Here is a 24,377-nt window from a genome sequence, read left to right on the forward strand (position 1 = left end):
TGCTTACACGTGGAGTACCTATTACCATTTGAGTTCTCAGCAGAGCTCTATATTTGATAATGATTCCTAAGGACATTTGTCAGAACTCCTCGGACGAAAATACTAAATAAAGTTGCAGAGATAGTATCGAGTATAAGAATCTCCCCTCTTAATCGCTCATATCCACTATTTAAGAAGTGGTGATTAGCCCATAAGGCTTTTAATGCAAATACTCCTTGGATAAAACATCTCACGTTCTCTTTTACATAAATCTGAATAATCGTGGGTCACGGAACAAGCTGTGATAGCAGACATATCTAAAGTTCATGTTGTGCCTTGAGAGATGTTTAACTAAACCAACCAGTCTAGATGAAATCAGCAAAAAGAGAGGATTTGGGAGGAAGGTTATAACTGCAGCTTAAGTGTGAAGATGTGCACCCCTACCCTCCACAGACCTTCATTTCATTAATGATTCACACGAATGAGCAGAATAAACTTGCCCGTATGACATTTGCCAGCAAAGAGTTGTGCACCCTTTAGCACCCTGGCTACCTCTGCTGAAATTGCCTTTTGTAGACAACAATGCAAACCCATGTGTGTGTGTGTGTGCGTTCCTGAGATGATGAAGCTGTGTCAATGCCATCTGTGGGTTGTCTGGATGAACCTGCAGACCTTATCTCTCGCTGCCAGAGATAAGTCTGACATGTGCCACAGAAAGCGGTCAGTGGCGTGACATGCCTTCTGGTCTTGAAGGTGTGTAATTTCCTGAAAGAATTGACTGGTTTGAAACATTTTCTGCCAGTACTGAGTGTTTTCACATAAAGAGTTGCACTGGACTGACCTTAGCAGGATCTAGATTCTCTACGTCCATCTGCTGTTTCATAACGTCCACTGAGCAGCAGAAATGCTAATATCAGTGGTTAAAATGTGCTTTCGTCAGCTACTTTGGTCTCTACTCATTCCTGCAGAAAATATCTGTAAATGTGTGGCTGCCGCTTACTCACTGTTGTTAACTTTGACTGTGAATTATCCCCCGTCTGGGAGATGTCTGAGAGATGGGTGATAATTCTCTGTAGGTTTGTTCCTTTTTGTTGACTTGGAGGCATCAAATGAGCCCATAAACACAACACTGAAATTTCTTTAGCAAGCAGCAACCTCAGACTGAAAATGTACTTAGCACCGAGGTGTCAAAAATAGCAAATTTTGGAGTGGCCACTTAAAGCTACAAAAGATTTTCAGTCCCTGTGAATCCCATTAAAATTATAGAAAGGGGATGACCTGTTTAAAGTGGCAGGACATCGCAAAAAAAGTATTTTCTTCAGTTTTCAGGAGGATTTTAAGCCCTAAAGTTATCCACAATATGAAAGCAACAAACATTGCACAAGAAAGGTGAAGAAGAGTGTCAAGGGTGATTTGTGACAGGATACAAGCAAGAGTGAAAGGGAAGGCTTGCAATATGTTATTGAGCTATGCTATGATGGATGGTTTGGAGGTGGCGGTGCTGAGCAAAAGACAGGAGGTGAAGATGGTCAGATTTTTGTTGGGAGTGCCCAAAATGAACAGGATCAGAAGTGGGTACATAAGAAGGACACCTCAGGGTGAACGACTAGGAGACAATGTTAGAGAAGAAAGGCTGAGATGGTTTGGACATGTGCAGAGGAGGGACAGTGGATATATTGATGCTGAATATAGAGCTGGCAGACAGGAGGAAAAGAGGAAGACTAGAAAGGAGATTCATGGATGTAGGGAAGGAGGACATGTAGAGGTGGTGGTGTGACAGAAGAGGATGCTAGGAATAGGGTGAGATGGAGGCAGATGATCTGTTGTGGTGGCCCTTAAAGGGACCGGCTAAAGGAGGACAATTATCATCCCCTTTAGCGATGCAGTAAGAGACTTTATAACTTCTCATGTAAAAACAGTCATTATTAGTGCAGCTTTAAGAAAAGCTGTTGGCACCATATTATTAGTGGACTAACAGCAAAACCACAAACCAAGTGTCCGTGAATCCAGTGGGGCATAAGTGGGACAGAAGATGGCCACTACTACTACTAGTTGGCCTGAAAGCAGATTTCCTTGGCGTTAGTACAGAAGCATTACATTCAAGATACCTTACATGAAAGAGATGCGGCAGCTGGCGCAGATGTTCATAGCGGTTCAGTTCAGACAACATGGTCGTCAGTGGGGTCATCATCGAGTGAGGAAAGCCCCTGAGGTACCATGTGCGCATCTCAAACAGAGAATGAGTAAGTGAACACTTGAGAAAAGCCACATCTGACGATCAACTACCAACTTCCCCTTCTAATGTTTATGAGGCATATTGTTATAATGAATTATTAAATCAGGTAAAGCCAATGAGGTGGAACAAGCAATTACAAACTCAATCAAAAAGACGCTCAAATCTCAATCTGCACATTTGCATTAAAACAGGTTAGCAGCTGTACATCATAACAGCACTCTCTGGTATTCAATTTAATGGACCTGACTTTATTGTCCCACGTGGGCACATTTGTTCTGTAGGGCAAGGTTTAGAAGACAGCTTTGAAGAGGTTTTCAATATCCTTGAAAGTATCATGCCTTTGCTCTTTGTTTCCATCATTAGGCTAATGAGGCCTCTTATAACAAGATGATGATTTGAAGATGTAAAGAAAAAATATTCTTCCCCTGGAAAGCAATTTTCAGTAATGGCTGCGAAAAATAAATAAATAAAACTCTAATTATTAACAGAAAAAAATCTGTGTCAGTTTAAGGTGTTCAAAGTGGTCTCGTGTGTTGTTGGCAGGGCACAACCTCAGGTCCAAAACAGTTGTGAAGCTGCGTAACTTATAAATAAATACAGAATGCAACTGTGACTATAATAAAGCCATTTTTTTTTATTCACAAGAGAACATAGGAAACATATGTTTAAAATTAGAAATTCAATATTTTGTGAGAAATAAGAGCTCAAGTCTAATTAGGTTTAGAAACAAGACTGAGTATAAAAAGAGCATCAAAGAAATAGCCTCTAAAAGTATTGGAACGAATTCAGAATAATATTTTATCACTATGAGAAAAATTTTATTTAATCATTTATGTTACAATAACATCAAAATATTCAGAAAATTGGAAGAAATCTCTGTGTGGAAGGGACAAGGCCACCGTTCACCCCCAAGTTGCTCTGTGAATGTTGTTAGAAAAAAAGCAATTGGTTTAGTTTCAGTGGTTATGTGGTGTGAGAATGAGTTAGGCTCAGTGAGATGAGTAGCCTCCTTGAGACCAGGAGGGCCGGGTTCGAATCCTGCTCATGGCTAAGCCCTCCTGTCTTTTTCAATAAAAAAATAAATATATTTATATAAATTTCAACAGATTACTGTAACGAAGTGCAGCAACAACACCAAATAGTCAAAAGAAAAAAAAACCCCCACAGGATTTAGCTACATTGGCTTATTCTCACAGCCTATGCACCGCAGCATCAGCTACCATTCAGCTTCATGGAGTAGTGAGTGACAGGCGTCAGGCCACGCCCCCTTTATTTGCTGTTCAGCCCAGAGGCGGGAATTTTGGCGAACGAGAGAAGGGAGGCGAAATCAATATGGCGGCAGCGACGAGCATTAGCATAACCGAAGTGAATTATTTACTTAGTTGAATATTTTCTTCTATATCTTTGGACGAAAAGGTTAAGAGACTGGGACCACATCATCCAAACGATGTTCAAATAACACAAACGACAGAATCGTAAAGTTTGTGTTATGTGGTTTCAACGAAAGGACTAGCTAACGGCAAGCAGGAATTCACTTTACTGTGTCCCATGCCTGCTTTTTGGAGGAGACACAGCTTGAATTCAACAAGGAATTGTGGATTTGAAGCATTTATCTGACAAAATTAGAAAACACGAATGAAGCAGAAGTCACATTGGAAATGGGGTAAAGTTAACATCGCCTGCCACCTGGATGAAGGACACCGCATTGCTTTAGACTCTAAAGCACTTGGTGTCGTTTGACTTCAACGACAGGGTGATTAACATGTTTGCATCCCAGAAAACTCGATGTTGTGATCTTCACTTTAAATAAGGTAAGCCGACCCCCTCTCCCCTTAAAATAGGGTAACATACTTCTTTCCTGTTGCCTCTTACTCATCTTTAAAGATCAATATTTTCCTGCTGTAGATACCAACTCCTTTTGTTGGTGATTTGTCATTTAAGTCAGTATGTTGTAAAATAGTTGTGATATTGCAATTGTAGTCTATTGGCAGATTTTACATTTTTAAGTACATCCCTGGCAAATTCAACAGAATTTGAATAGATTTTTCTGGCATTCTGCTCATTCAGCCGTCATTCCATCCTTCTTGCATATTTTGTTTTTGTAAAAACAAACAAAAAAAAAAAGGCTAACGTGTACAGAAACAACCTAGTCAAAAGGTGTGTGAGAGTGTGTGTGCCTGGGAATATGGGTATTCCTCTATATAGTTTTGTTAGTGTTGCTTTGACAAGGTCTTGTGGCTGTAAAGTGGTATCAAGGATGTGATGTCAATATATATATAAAATATATTATTTTACAGTAATCAGGCTATATTTCACAAATGCAGTAACATCTGCAAACAGCAGTTCTGGGATCTTGTGGCAGTTTATTTGACCCGTAAATTTACAGGTGCATTGTGGGATTTCTAACAGTTGTGACTGGAGGCATTTCCAGTGGCAGGAAGTGACTTATTTGGTTCAAATGTTATTTCAATATTTTACTCTTCATATTTTTCTCTCTTCTCAAAATGAAAGAAACCAGAAGAATAGTGTTTCTGTTGGTCTGAATAAATGATAGCTTCATGCAACTGCGTTTATGGAGATGCTTGTTTATCTTCCCTTCAACTTGTAATTTCAATGGCTGTTTGAGAGTGAAAAACTCCACTGTGCATGGGGAGGAACTACTGAAGAGTGGAGGAGAGACAGGTGAGCTATTTTATTCAGAAAATGTTGTGTGAACAAACAAAAAAACCCCACAGCAAGCAGATGTTGTGACATAAGAACAGAACAGGGAGAATAATCCCAGCTGTTTTTTTCCCCCACACCAGCAGCACTAAGCATGTTGTGTTTGGGCCACACAGTTTAGTTAACTGCTCTGCACTGCAGAGCTGCTTACTTCGTGCTTTTCCTAATTTGACCAGCTACACGGTCAGCAATCTAGGAGCCGTCTTTGATGTGGAGTTTTACAGGGATTCATCCCATGTGAATGCATAAATCTTGGAAGAATGCACTTTGATGCATTGTTTCTGTGTTTTTCGTCTTTAAATGTGTATTCTTCCATGCACGGGTTTGATAACCACCGTCAGAGAACATGGTGACAAAGTTTTGCTTCTGGGCGGGGGCATGGCCTCGATTGGACAGAGGGGGTCATTCCATTTCAAATCAACCAAGCCTTCTGCTTGACCATCGATTTGCATAAATAAATTTGAACATTTATGTTTGCTGTGAAATTTTGGCTTCATATATCAAATAGTTTTCAAGATAGATTATTTTGAAAAGTTGTTTATTGACACACTTCCTGTTTTTCACACATTGAAATCTGAGGCAATGCTCGAACATGAATATTTGAGAAACTATTAAAGATAAAAGCCTGAACATTTCACTGGTCTCTCTCACCATCAACGAGAATCAGGATCTGTAATTTGGGACATACACTACAAAAAAATGTCTGAGTACTGGCTAGTTAAAAGATGGAAAAGTTCCATGTTTGATCACACACTGATTAAGAAAAATGTTTAAGTGTTGAGATGATCCAGAAGTGTGCCACAGCAGCAGCTTTTCAACCAAAACACACACCACCTGGGAGCCTGTGACTCACTGTACCCACTGAGACTGTGTACACTCTGTAATTAGTGTATTTTAAAGGCTCACTATTGGTCATGCTGTGATAGTCAGTAGTGTGTATGAACAGATCTGTGTGTTTGAACCTTTTATATGAATGTATTTGTACACAAAAAAGACAAAAAACTTTAAGTAAGAAGCAGTGAGATCTTAAATCAGTTAAATTAAATTCTTAGCACATGAAAATTACAGTAATTAAAAAAAAAAAGAGCAACAAAAAACCACTTCCTGGATGTCATCACTTATGGGTGTGTTCTTATAATTGCAGTGTTTCGCAGCTTGGGCTGATGGATCCAGGTAAAAGTCTCATCGAGATTTAATTTTCCAAGAGAGACCTGGCCGTCATGGAAGCAAAGGTTACAACAAATACAACATACCAACAGAAGAAGCGAGCACAATGTAAGGCAAAAGTACGTTTCCAGTTTTACTGGGAAACTTGTGAGTATTTTTCAAAGATCAACCCCACACTGCTCTCAGGGACTATTTGTGTAGTTGTGGAAAAGTTGTGACACTGAACTGGTAATATTTTCAACTGATCCTGATAATTATTGTCACTAATGTTTATATTGCCATTTTGAATAATCTCATCAATGTTTATAAAGCATGCTTTTATCCTTTACTTCTTATTCTATTTTTCTTTTACAGTTACTGCATTGTGGGTTTCAAATTAGAAAGCCTTCCCTGTCTGCTTAGACTTGAATCTGCTGTAGTCACTGTTTTATCTGTAGGGTAGGTGTGCAGAGAACTTAATGTGTGCCCAGCCTAACCCTCCTTCACCTCCCAAATCCATACGGTGGTAACACTTACATCTCTTTTAAAAACCTGCAGCCGACTCCTTGGACCTGGGGAGCGTTTCGTGTCAACACATCTAAGAAAAGAGACAGTGCAATGCTGCAGTGGTTCATCTTCACTGTATTCACTTGCTTCTTTCTTCATCGCAGTCTCTGTTGCTTGTTGAAGTATTTTGTGCAGTGAATGCTAACAGATTTTGGTACCTGCTCAAAGAAGATCAAATAAAGCTTTGCAACATGGTCTTTGCTCATTGTCCTGCTTGGCCACAAACTTAATGAGCAATCTTAGTGAGTAAAATAATTAGTAAAATCTTGATTAAAGCAAGTTATTTATATTAAACTATTCAGACCAGCTGAACACCTATAGTGCTCATAAAGATCATCCAGGACGTTCACAGACAGGATAGCAACACAAGAACATACCAAACCAATACCAACTACATGTTTCCATGCCTTAATACATGCAACATCTACCTTGTGCATCTTCCACCAAAGTTGATTGTTACTGCCTGAGCCTGCCTTGATCCATAGGGTGACCTGAGCCTGAGAAGTGGTGCTAGAGCACAGCCACGGGGGGGATACAACAGGAGGATGGTTTGTAGGTTCCAGTTCCATCTTCAGCTTCTTAGACTTCCTCCAAGATAAAGACTCGCTTTGTTCTTCTGAGTGGGGGGAGGGGTTATGATATCACCCCCACTGTTCTGGCGTCCTGACTCCTCCTTGCCGTAGCATATGTAGCACTTTCTAGGTCTAGGACCCTACTGGATACAGACACCCCAGGCAGGAATCGAACTTGTGACTCCCACTACAAAGATGTGTAGTCTTACCGCTACGCTATCCAGCTGCTGTCTATGAATGTATCTATGGTCCCTCCTAAAGTCCAGGTCTTTATCAGCTTGACTTCTGATAAACAAGAAGTCAAGCTGCTGCTGTCCTGATGTCAAAATTTTGAAAGCCCCCAGGCAGGAATCGAACTTGTGACTCCCACTACAAAGATGTGTAGTCTTACCACTACGCTATCCAGTTGCTGTCTATGAATGTATCTATGGTCCCTTCTAAAGTCCAGGGGCCCTGATGTCCCCAAAAATGACCAGTAAAGTCTTCCTTGCAGGATCCAATAAAGAGCAGTCATGTCGGAGGTGATGTGATGACATCTGATAAACAAGAAGTCAAGCTGCTGCTGTTTGAACTAGCTCAAGGTGATATACTTGTTTTATAGTGCTATGCTCTCACTTGTATTCTGTATGCCGCTTTTGCTTCAGCTTATTTTTCTACCATCTCATCTTCCCAAGGTCAAAACTACTCGAGGCTGAAATTGAAATGGTCACAATATACTAAGTATTACTATTCAAAATGTAATTTAAAATGCACGTTGAAAAGCTTGTATCCAAGCTGAACTTTAAATTAGGTTTCTTTTTAAGGAATAAATAACAGGAATGCATGGATCTGTACTGCTTTTTATTAATGGGTCAGGCTGCTGCTAGTGTTGTAATGGGGTGGGGGATATTATCCTGGCACACTCTGGGCATCACAGCCTACCTGAGTACTGTTGCTGACCACGGTGTACATCTTCTGACAGCTGCTTCCAGCAGGATAACGAACCATGTCATAAAACTGAAACTGTCTCATGAACATGGCAATGTTCACGGCAGTGTACTCAAATGTGCTGCACAGTCACCAGATCTTTTGGTAAGTAACTACAAACGATTATGAGGCTGCAAAATGAATACAAATGGGTTCAAAGAGACAAAATGAGCACAGATGGAAAAACAGTGCAAAGTAACACAAAATGAAACAAAGAGACTTAATAACCTTAAAGAGATGCACAACAACAGCAAGGCTAAAAACTCATTTCATCTTTTAGTCTAGGTGAATTCTCTCCTGTTGTCCCAAAACTCAAGACGTACTCTGGCACCTCAACAAAGACTCGAGCGTGGCTCTCATGCGGAGATGCCCAGAGTTACTATGTGGCAATGACTTGCAATTTTTGCAGTTACATTTTTGTTCTTGCTGTGATCAAACACAGAAGATATAAAAAAAACATGCTAATTAACGACTTTCATGTAGTTTCTCACCCAGTTTGTGAGGTTAAAAGGAACCCTGGTGCTTTTGTCCAGCTCAGTTTGGTGAAAACCGGAGCGACTGGTCTGCACCGCCGCCAAGTTTGCACTTAGAGTTGGCAGTGATTTTGAAATTAATTCTACAATTAGTTGTTGTACAAAGTTATACAATTGTTTTGCACACTAATCTGTCAAATGGAGATTGTTGTCATCACATGTAGGCGACCTAATGGTCTTTGTTAGTCTTCCTGGACCTGGTAACTCCAGCAAAGAGCGTCTGAGCCAGACGGATCCAATTTAAGCTGCTTGACATCTCTGGCCACTTCATGACTTTTTAATGTCTTCTATTCCGTTTCTATTTTATAATTCAGGAACACAGCAGTACACTAAAGGGAGGTGTCATTAAGGTGTTCAGTTTGTAGGACGACTGGCTTTTGACTCCATCTACTGGTCATTTGCTTGGCTCTCATGTTTATATGTATATACTGTATCTCCAGGAGGTGAAGGAAATAAAAGAAATATGCAGTAACGATATGCAAATCGGAAATCACTTCAAAAGAGAGCGCGCGGAGTAGGCAGAATAAAAAATCAAAAATAATGTCTGGTCCTGGCGAGCGAGACCAAAGACTTGAGTGTGCTCTCACACTGAGCTGTCTGCCTTTCCTCAGGTGACACTTCTGCAGTCTCACAGCAGACATCACAGAGGAAACGCAGCAGTTCTCTTCCCCCTTTGCTGTGCTGCCGCGTGCCCTGCTCCACCCGCCAACGCACCATCAAAAATTCAAAAAGCATGGCATGGAACCAAAAGTGGAACATGGCTCATGGTGAGGGGGGAAAGGCACGGAGGAAGAGATTAGCACTGGAGAGGTGTGGAAGGGGGTCTTACAGTCAGAGTAATGTATTAACAAAACCCCGCGGTGAGCAAAGCCGGTGACATGTGGGGAGGTTTTTTTCCCCCCTCACAGACATCAGTGGAAACTAGTAGGAGTTAAATTACAAAGAGTCTTACAGGAGCACTCATTACCTCCTCCAAAAATCCAGAGGTGAAGCAAATTACTGCCTCAAGAAAGGAAATGTATTAATGCAGATACCATTACAGCTCTGATTTAAACCATGTGAAGCACTTAAAAGCATCAGACACTGCTCCCGTAACACCCGACTGACATTTCCTGGAAAAGTATCAACACAAAAGATGCATTTCATAGATCTGAGAATGAAGTGCTCGTGAGTCAGTGGCTTTTAGACAAGAAAAAAAAAGGAGTGCTGCCCTTTCATTTAAAGCAGGGGTGTCAAACTCAAATACACAGTGGGCCAAAATTCAAAGTCGCGGGCTAACGTTAATATTTATTGAAATATATTTATTCCTCCAGATATAAGAATGAATCTTTTCTTATGGACTCAAACACGTTTTGCTGAAAAACTGAATATGGAACAAGCAAAGCTTAATACTAAACAATATATATATTAGCTGTATAATACCAGTTGGCCAGCTCTAATAATAATTTGGTATGGCTTCGCGGGCCAAATGTAATTAGGCTACAGGCCAAATTTGGCCCGCGGGCCAGAGTTTGACACCTATGATTTAAAGGGTAAAAAAAGGGCTTTGTTTCTTAAACTGGATCCAATTGTGAAACAGTCCGTCTAGAGGCAAGTCTAGACACCAAAGGCAGTAGAAATGACATCCCTCCATCAAGTCCTGTTGGCATCTTGGGGTCTTGAAACAAGATATGAAATATCGGCGACTGAACCCATAAAGTCATCTGGAAACTGTTTAAAGATTTTAGAGCTGAGGGATATTTTCCCATGGACTTCTATTAAGCTGCCTCATGTGACATTATGTGGACATTGGATGGAGGATACAATGAAGGATGTTTAACAGGGGATCACTGAGCGGTCTGTAGGCCTGGATTAGTGGGACATTCGCAATCAGTTTCCCAGCTACCACTCATAACCAGTTGGGGAAAACGATTTACAATATACTCTAACCTACCTTTAGGCTGTGTAAAATTAACAGACGTGAGCTTTATTTTTTAAAACTTCATGGCAATAGTTTTATTAAGTTACGAAATCAACACATTTAAGAAATTTAACTATATACATTGGTTCTAATGTGTGGATTAAAAAAAAAGACAAAAAGAAGCTTGACACATCAAGCTAATACATCATACAGACGCTGAATTTCACATAGTCATAAATAATGATCAAATTATAATTACAAGCTTATATCATCCTCACGAGTGAGGGGATGATTTTAAGAAAAATCTCCCAGGATTTATTTGTTCGAGTCAAGAATGAAGAACGCGTCGCTGAATTCCTCTTAAATATCGCGAAGCTGCGCTATAAATTACATCAAGCATACCTACCATGTGTTCCATGGGAAACAGAGAAAAAGGCAATGGTTTAAGAAATCATTTCTCATGAACGACTGGTAAGCCTTAAAATAAACTTTGAAGCAGTTTCAGTAAGGTCATTTACAACAGGTAAGAGAGGCAGGGTTTCACCTTTAAAGCAATCAAATAATGCTAGCATTTGCTAATTTGTTCAAAATGTACAGAAAACGAAAAACAGCAGTGCAAAACGCTTCAGTCGCAACCCCTAGAGGCAAGCACCACAGTAAACAACTATGCAGGATGCTGGACATCGTAAAGTAGGGGCCTTTTAAATACAGAAAACTAGTGTTGAAACATTTTGCACAGCTCTGATTCCAGTGGCATGACTCAGTTCCTCAGTGTTCTTCTTTGTCTCGGCCTCTCTTTTCCTTTTCGTCTTGCAGAGCGGTGCCCAGCTTCTTGATGAGTACTGACAGCACCTTGTCCAGTGGGTCCATCACACCCCTCTGCAGCCATTTGGGAATTGTAGTCCTGGCATGGTGGAAGCCCAGTTTCTGTAATATGTAGTCCACGCCGACTGGGTCGATCTTCCGACCCGTCCAGGAGATGAGCCTGAAGGTAGAGGTGAAGTTTAAGCATTGCTAAAGGTGCATGAAAAGAGTCCCTGTTGCTGCACGTCTCTTTCCATTAAAGGATTTGCTTCTTCCTTTTGAATCTCAGAGAAGCTGTTGCTTTGTACAAAGATATTTCATATAAAGATTCAAAAATATTCTTTTTTTTAATTAAAATCTTTGTTCTTTCCTGGGATTAATGAAGCAAAGTCTTTGTAAAGGGACTAAGATGCTTCATTTATTTAGTGTTTGTGCTGCATTTGTACAAATTCACAAAAGACTAACGATTAGTAATTATGAACTAGCTTCTGAAAAAGGCTAAGGGGGTTAATAAGAGATACTACACTGCAAAGTTATTGCTCATCCTGTGAAATTATACCTCTGTTCATTATTTTTTGATAAAGCTTATCGTTAGGGCTGATCGGGTGACCCTTAAACATCCCTTAGTTACGCTGCTACAGGCTCAGGCTGCTGGGAGACTTCCCATGATGCACTGAGCATTTCTTCTCTACTTCTGCATGTCATTAACTTTGGTCTTCTCTCTCCTGTAGTTTGAGTTTGGTCCTTATTTTTTCCTCTTCTTGCCTGAGCCTGCCTCTGCGGGACATTTCTTCCTGTGATAAAGGAGTTCTTCCTTCCTGCAATCACCTGCAAGTGCCTTCTCAGAGGTCGTCTGTTTGTGAGTCGGGTTCTCTCTATGATACTGTCTTTTTCTTACTGTATTACTAAGGCTATTATTCATACAGCTATTAATTCATTGATGTGAATCTAATTTTTAATTGGCTCCACCTAAACTAGCCTCACACATTGCTTCTCACATATAAAAGAGTTACTAATATTAGTAAAAATCAATATATAACATTTAGATAACCAAGCACTGACAGCGCATCTTTCTGTTGATTTCAAAACTCACATTTTTAATGGGATAATTGCACTTTTACTTTTTACAACCCAGCTCGTTAAATAGCTCATCGGCATCTCTGTGGAACTGAAAATATTCAAAGAGTCTTTACAAGATGATAAAACACACAAAAATCCAACAAACAGAACAAAATTAGGCCATAATTGGGGCTCAGCTGTTCCACATCTTAGTGTTTGTGCTAAAACCATCAAGAAATGGTTGTGCCGTTTCACCAACTAAACAGAAAATTAAAGCAATTTTTTTTTAAAACCTTTGCTGCATTGTTTGTTTTTGTTGGTTTGTGCAATCATATTTGCTTTGAGAACAAAGTCGTAGAAAAAGATGCTTCTTATTTTCTCCTCTGACATTTTTGAGTGAGCTTCAGGACTCCTGCTCATCATGTGAAAGTGTGCGTCTTAGAATAACAAACAGATGCTGAGCTGACCTGAGAGTCGGCTCCAGGTGCCAGGTGTTGCACATGAACTCCCTCCAGTCCACCGTGGTGTAGTTGATGCTGTCGTCCTTGTCTTTATCCGCGGAGCTTTCATCGTGCAGGGCGGTGGGGCTCTTCTGGCCGGGCCGAGGGGCGAACATCCGCGGGGCAAAAAGAGCTGAGGACACCGAGGGAGAGAGGCAATCAGATCTCTGCTTTGAACAACAACATCAGAGCACAACATAGATGTGTCCTACTTCAATTAATCAGAATGAATCAAACGTGTGAAAATCTGAAGCGCTCGCAGTGCTTCTCTTTCTACTTTGCTGCAGACTCAACAGAACAAAGTCGCGGCTGTTTTAATTGTGGCGATGAAAGCGAGGTTGCCGGCATAAAGAGTGCTAATTTGTTCCTTTGTGACGACTTGAAACCCATTAGGATGCTGCGCGCGTCGGGCTCCCTGACCTGCCTGCTGTGCGTGAAAGTAACAGTCAGACGGCTGCGTGTCACGCTGCTCCCAAAAATTTGTCCCACAGCACGCGGACAGCTTCACAAGTACGGAGAAAGACAGATGTGCTTAACTTGTGGTCTTCTCCTCCGATGGCTTGATGCCTCATATTCTTGACAGACTGTACAATGCTTGGAACTCTGGAGGGTGTTTTTTTTCGTGACTAGTTGAGTCATAAATTTGTGGGCAGTTGAAATGAATAAACATTGTTGTTTCACTGACAGACTAACATCAATGAGTAACGTGGAAAAAACAAACCTTTCTCTTTCTCCTTTAGATAGGCCGACACCAGGTCGTGCAGGAACATGATGAGCTCGGCGTCCATGGTGACGCAGATGTGGTCGGTGAACTCTGTCACCACGCTGCACTCCACTTTGGGTTTGCTGCTGGAGTCTGGAACAAATGAAAACAAAGGGGTTGGATTTGTAAGGTGATATTTAAAAAAAACCAGAAAATCAATTTCAGCAAACACATCGATGTAGAGTTAGTACGACCTTTGGTTTCCTACATACTTGAGAATATTATGCAACTCGATGGGATAATCTCCTCGCTCTTATTTTGAAGTTTCCATTGCTGCTGACTGTGTGAGTCCTCGGTGTTACTCAGAGTGACTCTTTGTTCTTTGACTAAGAAAATTATGATTTTTTTTTGTGTCAGCATGTTTTTCAGTAGGGAGTATAATTTGTGTTGTCCAGGCAAAGTGGGAGATATGTCACCATAGCAACTACAAAAACCAGATGTGTAAGAAGCAGCAACTGTTGTATTTGAACCTAAACCTTGATTGTTTTCCAACCTGGGAGGTTTTAATCCTTAATCTCAACCAAGTAAGTTTTAATGTCTAAATTAAACCAAGTAATTCATTTAGAATTAATAACTGAGTCAGGTATGAATCCCTCCAACCTCCAAATGTGAATAAGGACAAAAATGAAATACAAATAATAGTACAAATTATGTCCAGAGACACGATGAAATTATTAAGTTCTTGTTCAGAAATGTGAATAAACAGATTCGGGCTGTGACTATTAAAATAAAAATTAAAAAAAAAACTGCCACAAGACTGCGCTGGTTTTGCTCTGAAATTGCTTTGCAAGCATGACGGGCACTAAGAAGAACCTGCAGCAGGGCGAGAACTGGTTCACGGTCACAGGAATCTGAAGCTCGCGGAGCAAAGCGAAGGGCTTCACTTCCTGCAGTGCAAGGCGGAGCTGGGATGCAGATGCTCCAAACAAGACGAGCTGATTATTCGTTCATTTGTTAATTTATTTAAGGAAGCGCAGGTAATTTTATAAACACTCCCATACTCCGAGTGTGATCCCTACAGTTCATTGTGTGAACTAAAACATCACAAAAAGCTCATTCATTAGCAGATTGTTTTTATGGTGTTACTGTCACCTACCCGTTAGAGAAGGTTCATCCGGATCTTGTACGTGAATTGACTTAAAGTCCAGCTGCATTCTGGGTAGTGCAAAGATGGTCTCTGTTTCGTGGTTGTAGCTGGATGTGCTGCGGAAGCTGCTCAGCAGACTGGAGCTCTTGGCAGCCGATCCGCTCTCTTGGTTGTTGGCCTCGACGTTCCTGAGCAAGTTCAGCTCTGCGACAGGAGATAAAACACGTGGGAACTCTTTTCCTGAGTTTAAGGTCACGCTCACGCTCTGCTTTTCCGCTTTGTTAAATGCTATCTCCACCTATTTTACATTTAAGATAAGACGCGGCTGCTGCGCAGTGGAGAGAAGAGAAAATATCTCCTTTTAGTCTGAGCTGTCTCGAGTGAAGAAAAGGTTAAAGTCTGAAGCAATCTTTTCTTCCCCAGATACCCCCAGTTAACACTTCTAGCATAGTAAATCAGTTCTGAAGCTACTTAAGGCTACGAAATTCATTTTTTCTTCCTTTCGGTTTATCTTCTACTAGGTTTACGTCACTGATTAAAGAATACAGGATGTTTGATTTGCAACAGTCCCAAACTGGCTTTCATCAACATTTGAAGTGGTTGCTACTCCCCCCCTCCCAGCATGCTCGTATGACATTAAAGCAGCATTTGGTCCCATTAATTGATCTTTTTGTTCTCACTCGGTCTCAAGAGCCCTAATGTGACCAATGGCTAAAAATGAATTCTGTGCAGCCGAACTTGATGTGAGACTAATCGAGTGAGTATATTCTAAACTTATAGTCCAAGCATGAAGAGAGATTCTTGCTTTGTTTACCCAGACTGTGTTTCCCTGCAGAACTAAAACAAATCAACACAAACACAACAATTTCGTGAGAAAAAAAGGTGTGATCCTGGAAAATTCCCATTTGATTTGGTTCACTCAGAGCTTCGTTTTAGAGACACCTGAATGCATATTTGCACAGAACAATGACTCTGGATTCTGTTCCCCTTTTCTTCTATTGTCGTGACTGAGTTTGGAGGGATTCTTGGCTACTACAGACAGAAGGCACAATTATATCCAACTGAAAACTGCTCCCATATTCATGGAATAATCAGATTCCAAGGACAGCGTGAGCCAAGTTGATGACAGAGTTGAAGCGGACATATCCTGCACATTTCCAAGTCGTTATTTTAAATTGGGGGGTTTACTGGCATTAATCTGCATGATTTACAGATCCAAATTGATCCGATACTAGAGCTGGGCGATATAAGATTTTTTCATATCACGATATGTTTTTTTCATTTCAGGCGATAACGATATATATCACAATACATATCACGATATAAGCCAAATAACTATATTTGTACGATTTAAATGTGCCGTTGCTCACAAGTAAAATGTGAAATAATCAGCAGCTTGTTTTGATTTAAATATTTATTTCCCATAATAACTTCAACAGGGTAGATGTACTTAACATGAGACTTTTTCAGATAAATAAAGGCAAATATTGCAAACTACACAAAAGGCAGCCGCTAAAGCGTTTAAGTTTCAAAATAGAACAAACGAAACAGACTAAATTGTTAATTCCACTTAGAAACAAAATATTAATTCTAAAAATAAATCTTAGTTTGTTTTACAGAAGAACAGACAAAATTGACCAACTTTTGTCAATATCAAATAAACTGAGAACTAACAGGAAATTCTCGATCTCTCCTTGTTGTATAGCTGAGCTTTTCAAACAGTTTTAACAGTTACTTTAGTCTGACAAAAGCCGAATGACGAATTAGCGCTTCCAGTCAGAAAACGATTTATTGTGTTTCCAGACTTGCTTTCGGCACAATTTACAATTTACTCTGTTTTTGTCAGACTTGAAATAGCCGAAATACCTTCACACTATGGGACTTCTGTGGCTCTTCCGTTCGACAATCTCTCCGGCATTGGAACCATCATCGGTTTTCTCTTCGGTAACCTTCGGTCACGCTCTCGGTTGATTTTTCTCTAGGCGGCACACTCATTTCCTCCATTACCCGGGCGACACGGCGGCTGGCGTCTTCCCAAACAAATACACGTGTGCGGCTTGGCACTTGCGCTGTACGTAACAAGTCACGTGACGTGACGCTGCGGCTGTGATTGGTTCGGCTCTGCGCTACTTAATTTGGATTGGCCGTTCTTCTTTTTTTTTTTCTTTTTTTTTTAAGAGAACAAGCGAGATGAGGCCTATCGCAATAGTTTAACTTTTCTATGGAGAAAAAGTTATTTCGCAATACATATCGTTATCGTTCTATCGCCCAGCTCTATCCGATACTTTAAGTAAGTTCAGCCTCAGGCTATTTAAAGTCCCTCATCAGCCCACGCTGACTCTGATTGGACAGCTCCAAAACCAAACCACAGTAATCAGATTCAACTGTTTTCCTGTATTTTCCAATCCCAAATATTTTCTTTTTAAATACACGTTCAAGCCTTTCGATCCCAAATAAGCGAGCATCAATGGCCCACTGAGGAGGCTTTCCACTAAACAAATGGGCACGCATGAATGACACGATTTTGCTGAAATGTTTACCTTCATTTCTCATTGCAGTGACGTAGTTGAACCATTCTTTGACAGTAGCGACACCATGAGGAGGGTTTTCATGTCGCCGTCGTGTGATTTTGGTTATGGTGGCCATTGGGCTTTCGAGAGCACCACACGGCTTCGTAACCATCGTGTTGTGGCCGAGATGGAAATCCAGTGTCTGCACGATGTAGGTAGAGTCGTCTTTTGAGCCTGTGTGTAACAGAAACAATTCATAAAGAGATGCACCTTTATATATTTAGCTTTGATCCATTTATCAGGACTGAGCGTCATCTCGACTGAATAATATTAATATTCACGAGTCCCTAAAAAGAACATTTAGTCTCACCATCCTCCCAGATTTTCTGTGCCTCTGTCCAGAAGGCGATGTTGGGCTCTTCCAGGTGGAACAAGGCCCACGACTTGGAGCGGAAGTTTGGCCCGTGGAAGCAGGCCAGAGTCATGTGATTGCCATGGAGGCTCATCGACCCGCCAAGCTGCACGGCATCCTCAGGCAAGGGCGTCTGGAAGAGGGAGATGTGGCAGCCGGCGATTACCTTCAGCACCCCGGGCCAGTGGCGGTGATGGGCCGCATCCATGTCTGCGTGACAAAGACGGTTAGGAGGGAAAATGAGAAGCAGGCGGACAAATGAATTCTGACTGGAACACGAGGCTTGTTGCTGGCGCTAACAGGATCAGATTTAGTGTGTCATGTTGTTTTTGTCTTTATAAAGCCCTCAATCTTTAAAATGTATGCTGCCTGTTTCGTTACTGATTATCTCATGAGCGAGGCTGATTACATTCAGTTGCTAAACAACCTTTTCAACTGTTTGAAAAAGTTGTTTACAAATTAAGCTTATTAGAATTACAAATCGTTTCACTTCCTGTAAGCAGCACAGCCGCCTAAGACGCTTGCTGTGCGCGCCTTATTATGCTACAGGCTGTGCTCAACATTCACCCAGCAGTATGGAACGAGGCATGCTTACAAAGCTCTGCAGCTCCTTTGTCGGTGTTGACGACAGGGGTTTTGGGGGGCAGGTAGGGGCCAGGGCCCCAGGTGGAGAGGGCCCGCTTGCTGGTGTCGAATTGCTGAGTGAAAAACTCCTGCAGCTTCATGCCGATCTTGATGAGGTCTGGTGTGGTGGACCGTGAAATGATCACCTGGAAAATGTCCCACTGCAGGTCTCCGTGGATGAAGATCTCACTGGAAGGAGAAAAGATGGGGAGGGAAACGGAGCAGATGAGTGAAAAAGGTTGTTACAAGAAACAAAGAAAAGGGGAGCAGGCATAAATGGCTCACAGATGAAAGAAAATGGCATATATTCTCGACATAATGTTGTGTAATTTGTGTATTCTTGTGTTCAAACTAGATACAAACACAAACCCTCGAGTCCAGACAATTTTGTTCGGCTTGCCGAGCATTCTGAAACGTGGGCAATAAATGTCAGCAAATTGTCTGTTTTTCTTCATAACCCGCGATGCTTTGAAATTGTGCTCTCTGGTTAGTGAGCTTTGTGTTTCAACACTTCAGAAACTTAATACAAACCTCTTTGTAGAGAAAACATCTGCATTTCAAAGTACAGAGATGTGAAGCAGGCTAATCTCTGATGGCCACAGGAGTGAAATGAATAAATGGCACTAAACATGACTCATCTAAAAGTGCTGTATTGATCGTGTTGTGCCGAACAGTGCAGTCACGCTGACATCATACCACACCTTTTCTCTGATAGGCTGGTGTCCACTGTACACAGGTTGACCTTCCATTCATCCTGCAGCTGCAGGTCAGCATTACTAAACACTCCCATCAGGATGCTGGAGCCCATGTAGTCCACTCGCGCCTCTGTGGAGCCCATGGTAATCTGGATCTTGTGGCTGGGCTGCTGGTTTGGATGCTCTGAGATGTGGGCTGTGAACCGCACGATAATAGTTACCAATGAGAGCGCACAAGCAATCCCACACCTCTCAACATCAAAATCAGTGGATTCTAGTAAGTAAGGACTGACTTCTTCTTCTTCTAGTTTACCTGTTTATTGCTGCTGGACCACAACAGCAACGGGGCAACCATACATAGCAGAACTCACACTACACATGGCTGCTTTGTGTAGTGTCTGAGCATGATTGCCCTCCTCCACAGCCCTGAAAGCTTAAATTCACAGCTCCACAACCAACAAGGCATATCATCTAAAAATGGTAAGCTAACCTGTGTTAAGATATTCAAATGGCATTCATGAAAGCGCTTTAGGCTTTTGGTAGGTACAAACCACAATGGTACATGTCAATATGTTTGGTCTAATAATAGTTTTATAAAGTCACACACATCCAGCCACAGCTTCGTGGCTTCAGTGTCTTTAAATACATGCTGAGACTGACTGTGAAGCCTCCTCTCAGATGAAAATGGCTCAGCACCTTGTTCTTATGTTTTTAGTCTAAAATACCAAAGTTAAAATGATTCATTTTGCTGTAAATATTCGCTTTTGTGTCTATTTATAAACTATTGAAGGTGAACAGGCGAGAAGGTGATGTGTGCTTCACACACACTGTGGCAGATTTAGTTCATCTAGAGAGAACACTGAGTCCTCTCTAGATGATCTTTACATCCATAATTTCAGTCTCTACATCCCAAAGGTGTTCCAGTTTAGAGTTCAACAAACTTATTGTCAAGTTAAAGAACGAGTTAGAGCTGCATTTTTATAACATTTTGTAATATTCTGCTGGATATAGCCATCAGAATATGGGCAGGCAGGCAGGATGTGTCATTGAAATGATGCTTAGTCTGTATTAAGAGGTCCACGGCGTGCCAACAGAATATCCTGCACATCATTACACCAGCAGCTGCAACTGTTGTTTTAAAAATGGTCGTTTTATGATTTTATCCCAGAAATCGAGACTGGTCACACCAGGCAACATTTTCCCAATCGTCTATTGTGCAAAAGTGAATTTTAGTCTCAGTTTATCGTTCTTAACGGAAAGAAATCGCACCCAGTGTGGTCTTCTGCTGCTGTACTCCATGCGCTTTAAGGATAGATGCTCATCTGCACATTTTGATTTTTTAACAAAGCTTATTTGAGATACTGTTGCCTTCCTGTCAGCTTGAAACAGTCTGACTATTCTCCTCTGACCTTTTGAAAGAAATCTCTTTTCAGACCAGCCTTTCTAAACTTTAGACACAGTTGTTTAGGAAAATCCCAGCAGATCAGCCTTTTCTGAAATACTCACACCAGGCTGTCTGACACCAACAGCCATGCTTCAGCCACCATCAAAGTCACTTAAATCCCCTTTTTATCCTTATTCTGATGCTCAGGTTCAACTTCAGCAGGTTGCCTTCACTATGTCTGCATGCCTAAATGCACTGAGTTGCTCCCAGCTATCTATATATCAGCCTATTTAAACATTAAATGTAATATAATGTTTAAATAAAATGCATTTTATGCCTATTTAGCAGAGTAAACATTTTTGTATGTGCATAATATTACATTACTGCTCCCAGTGTTTTAAGAACTCTAGCACTGAACTTTGGCTCAGCTCCACATCCACACTTTACACTCTGTTAGAATAAAAGCTGCTAACGAGTTGGAGGAAAACACCAGATGTCGGAAAAGCTGATGCCTTGTTTACTTACAGACCATCTCCAGGGTGTTCACGTCTATATTGCCACCCACCACCCCGCCCTTGGAGTCGAGCTTGGATCGGCCGAGGCCGACAGACATGCTGATCTCTCGGTCTCGGTTGCTTCCGACAGAAAGTCGGCCCTGACTTTTCAGCCCGCTGGTCGTCCAGCTGCAGGGACAAACACAACTGTGAGCGCTCCTGAAATGCTGCTGAATAATGTAGAAGGCTTCTGTATGAAACATAAATGACTCATCACAAGAAGTTTCCAAGGAATAAACACAGGTAACAGAGGAAGAAACGAACAGCCAGTTCTGAGCGCTAAACCCATTTTCACAAGTCAACATGTCAACTGTGTTTTCTAACGTGTCGTTGTGCGTTTCACCTTCATCAGTTTGATGTGTTATTGCCTTTTTGCTTATATCCAAGTGCAGCTATTTTGACAATACAATTCTCGCTTCAAATCCAGGCTGCACCCCTTGCATAAAAGTTTTTATGAAGGAAGAATATCCTGAGCTCATAAATGATTTAATTAGAGCTGGAGAAGTGTACTGTCTTGCCTTGGTGAGAAAGAAGCAGAAGGTGTGTGTTGTTTGTGGAGCCCACACACTTCCACTGTGGAAGAGGGTTATTTTTTTTAACTTTATGGAGACACAGAGCTCATAAAACAGTACAGCCTTAGTTATGAGGGTGCTGTGTTTGCCACTGCTTCAGCATCATTTTCTGCACTTCAGCCTCAACCGTAGAGATCAGGGGTGTACTGACACCATATTGTGGTGAACGGTAAAATCCAGCAGTGCAGTAGAGTTAAACCCATAAGAGTGGATGATAAGAAGTGAGGAGAATCACCCCAGAGGCATCTGTACACCAGTTTAACAGCTGTTTACTGCAGTAAAAAGGTAAATAAACAATGTCGGCTATGTTTTATTTAAACAGTAACGTTCTTAAATTTATAACTTTAGTTTTACTTTTAGAGCTACAATGCATAATGAAGAGTGTTTTCCAGTCAGTAATTTACTGTTCAAGCGTGGAATCTTTCACTTAAGTCATTATAGCTTTTAAAGTGACTCGATATATGTTACACTAGCAAAAATTGCTACAATTAGATCAGCATGCGAGCAAAAAACTTAAGGATTCAAACCAATCTATAAGAGAGCTTCCAACAGCTTTTCTCCTCTTGGATCTTAATGATACCATAACAGGAAAGGATAATATAATGTGGACATCTCAGGCTCTGAGGAGGGAACTAAATCAGCTGGTTTCAAACCACATATGAACTGAGGGACTGCAACAGGGCTGGGTATAAGATAACTAAGGATTATATTGAAAGAAACTTTAAGTTTAAGGCTGGTTTCAATGATTGCATCATCTGGTGGGATACTTAAGAAAATACAGACTCTTGTAGTTGTAAACAGGCCTGATTTTGTCTGATGTGTGGCTGTGAAAACGCCTGGCTTTTCTGAGGCACTCGTATGTTGTTGGCAATCGATTCTCGTTGTGAGACGAGAGTCTGTTGTAGCCATCAACAAGCGTTAAAGTGGGGCAGCCAAAAAATATACTTTGATTGAAAATCACGAGACACTTTCAGATGAAAGATTTTTATCTCTCATCCATTTAATTAGTGTTTTTTTCCTTTAGTGGATAATCCCCCTGCTAATTCATTTTTAATGATATTTTGTGTTTGTTTTCCTAAAGTTTCTTTTATGTTCTTTTGATTTTAATGTTTTCTTTTCATGATTTGCGAAACTAGACAAGTGTGGCTAAGATAAATGAAACATAGTCAATAATTTTAAATCGCTTCTGTGTTTGAGTTACCAGAGTAACCATTAAATCCTAATTATTAGCACGTGTTTGCACAGCGGTGGGTGCACTTACGTATTGTTTCCCATCACGTTGCTCATGTTCATTTGGACGGTGAGCAGCTTTAGGTTGATGGCGAACACCACCAGCGTCTCCCACGGCGACCCCTGCTGACCTGCTGCCTTCCCATTTTTACCAAATGAAGGAGTCGATGTTTTTGTGACTGAATCTAAAAAACAATGAAAAAAATAGGAATTTTTTCTTCCTTATCTGGATTTTTGGGTGTGTGTGAAGATTCGTGCTCAGGTAACAAAAGGCATTTAATGTTCCCCGTTACCTCTCCTCGGAGCGGAGGAGTCAGAGACGCTCCTGGTGCGACCAGGTGCAGGGGACTTGAGGTGCCCCAGGCTGCCTGGGGACATGTTGCTTCCGGTGGAGTGCTCCGAAAAGACGTTGGGGGACTGGGGCACATGCTGCGTCCCGGTGCTGCCGTCCCACGTCCTCCAGTAAGCTTTCCGGCTGGACTCGGGGGACAGGTGATGGGTGACGTTTTCAGCTGAGTCAGGAGTGGCGGGGCCGGAAGCTGGAGCGAAGTAAAGGTTCGAAGAAGTAAGTAAAGGACACCCTTGTAAATGTCAACGTAAAGTGACTGCAGGAAATGTTTGCTAAAGGACTGCCAGTGAGACAGGATATGAAAAATGAAAAAAGGCTAAATGCACAGAGGTTAGCAGGTGGATTTTGGTGCTCATATTAGAATTTCTGGGGAGAAATGTTCACTCATTTCTGCACCAAGTTAAAGATTTTGTTTTTAGAAACCCATCTGAAAGGCCGTGCAGAGATTTATATAGAAGCCAACAATATCTGGCTTTAGTAAAAGCACATCAGTTACACTATGATCATTTCAAATAAAGATCAGCACTGACAGAAGCCTGGAAAAGCTCGCTGTTTCCTGCGTCAGATGCCACATAAAAGCTGAAAATCTACAACAACTTAAAAGCCGGCAACGTAAACGACACCCGAGTGCAGCCGCTGAGCACTCACGTGGGAGGTTGATGGTTTGGTCGCCCAGGAAGAGGCGTCTGGCGATACTTCGACGATACCAGGCTCTCGGGAAGGCCAGGATCTCGCTCAGTCTTCTCATGTCGTACTTGAAGGAAGCCGAGCCGATGTCGCACACAGCTGACGGAAGAATATCGCATTAGTGAGCATGTGAAAGACTTCTTTATAAGATTGCACAGGATAAGGCCGCAGTTCTAAAAGCTACAGGGGGAAAAGTATGCACTTACTCTCACAGATTGGAAAGACGTATTCTTCAGTCTCATTTATGTGCTTGTAAAACGTCCCATTCAGCAGCTCAAGCACTCGCTGTGAGATGCCTATTTCAAACCCTGCGTTAGAGCTCTTGATGTTCCCACTCTCTTTTTACAGTGTGGCTAACCATTTTGGAGTGTTTCTTTTTGAACGCGCGGGCTCTCCAGGATCGGTGCCTACACTCACCATACATCCTGCCTTTCTGCTGCTTCTGGCCCGCCTCTGAATGACTGGACTGGTGCCCAGGCCTGTGCACCAGCCCTTCCAACACCTGCTCTGAAAAGTGGCTGTGATCT

The 24,377-nt window shown here is 41.5% G+C and overlaps 1 protein-coding gene and 1 long non-coding RNA gene across 8 annotated transcripts in view; one reads left to right on the forward strand and one right to left on the reverse strand.

Moving 5' to 3' along the window:
* The first annotated feature begins 3,522 nt into the window (after window positions 1-3,522).
* Window positions 3,523-18,128, forward strand: LOC102797565 (uncharacterized). 3 transcript variants are annotated; one of them, XR_015716951.1, is made up of 6 exons: window positions 3,523-4,026; window positions 6,081-6,222; window positions 7,715-7,802; window positions 11,437-13,876; window positions 15,846-15,994; window positions 17,392-18,128. It is a non-coding gene; the product is annotated as an uncharacterized LOC102797565 (long non-coding RNA). The 3 variants fall into 3 exon arrangements; XR_015716950.1 differs by having other exon boundaries at window positions 11,437-15,994; XR_004843904.2 differs by lacking the exons at window positions 7,715-7,802; window positions 11,437-13,876; window positions 15,846-15,994; window positions 17,392-18,128 and adding an exon at window positions 6,458-7,006.
* bltp1 (bridge-like lipid transfer protein family member 1) overlaps window positions 10,686-24,377 on the reverse strand; it is a 77,176-nt gene continuing 63,484 nt past the window's right edge. For all 5 annotated transcript variants that reach the window (XM_087832709.1, XM_087832714.1, XM_087832713.1 and 2 more), the window contains 12 exons: window positions 23,812-23,949; window positions 23,108-23,353; window positions 22,846-22,999; window positions 20,984-21,141; window positions 19,081-19,270; window positions 18,351-18,568; window positions 17,714-17,965; window positions 17,374-17,577; window positions 14,843-15,037; window positions 13,705-13,839; window positions 12,951-13,116; window positions 10,686-11,605 (listed from right to left, as the gene is read on the reverse strand). In XM_087832709.1, the coding sequence (XP_087688835.1) occupies window positions 11,389-11,605; window positions 12,951-13,116; window positions 13,705-13,839; window positions 14,843-15,037; window positions 17,374-17,577; window positions 17,714-17,965; window positions 18,351-18,568; window positions 19,081-19,270; window positions 20,984-21,141; window positions 22,846-22,999; window positions 23,108-23,353; window positions 23,812-23,949 (2,273 nt within the window). In that variant the 3' untranslated portion in view covers window positions 10,686-11,388. The remainder of the gene's footprint in view (window positions 11,606-12,950; window positions 13,117-13,704; window positions 13,840-14,842; window positions 15,038-17,373; window positions 17,578-17,713; window positions 17,966-18,350; window positions 18,569-19,080; window positions 19,271-20,983; window positions 21,142-22,845; window positions 23,000-23,107; window positions 23,354-23,811; window positions 23,950-24,377) is intronic.

This window comes from Neolamprologus brichardi, chromosome 19 (assembly GCF_056152115.1).
Source record: "Neolamprologus brichardi isolate AB-2024 chromosome 19, ASM5615211v1, whole genome shotgun sequence".
Taxonomy (NCBI): domain Eukaryota; kingdom Metazoa; phylum Chordata; class Actinopteri; order Cichliformes; family Cichlidae; genus Neolamprologus; species Neolamprologus brichardi.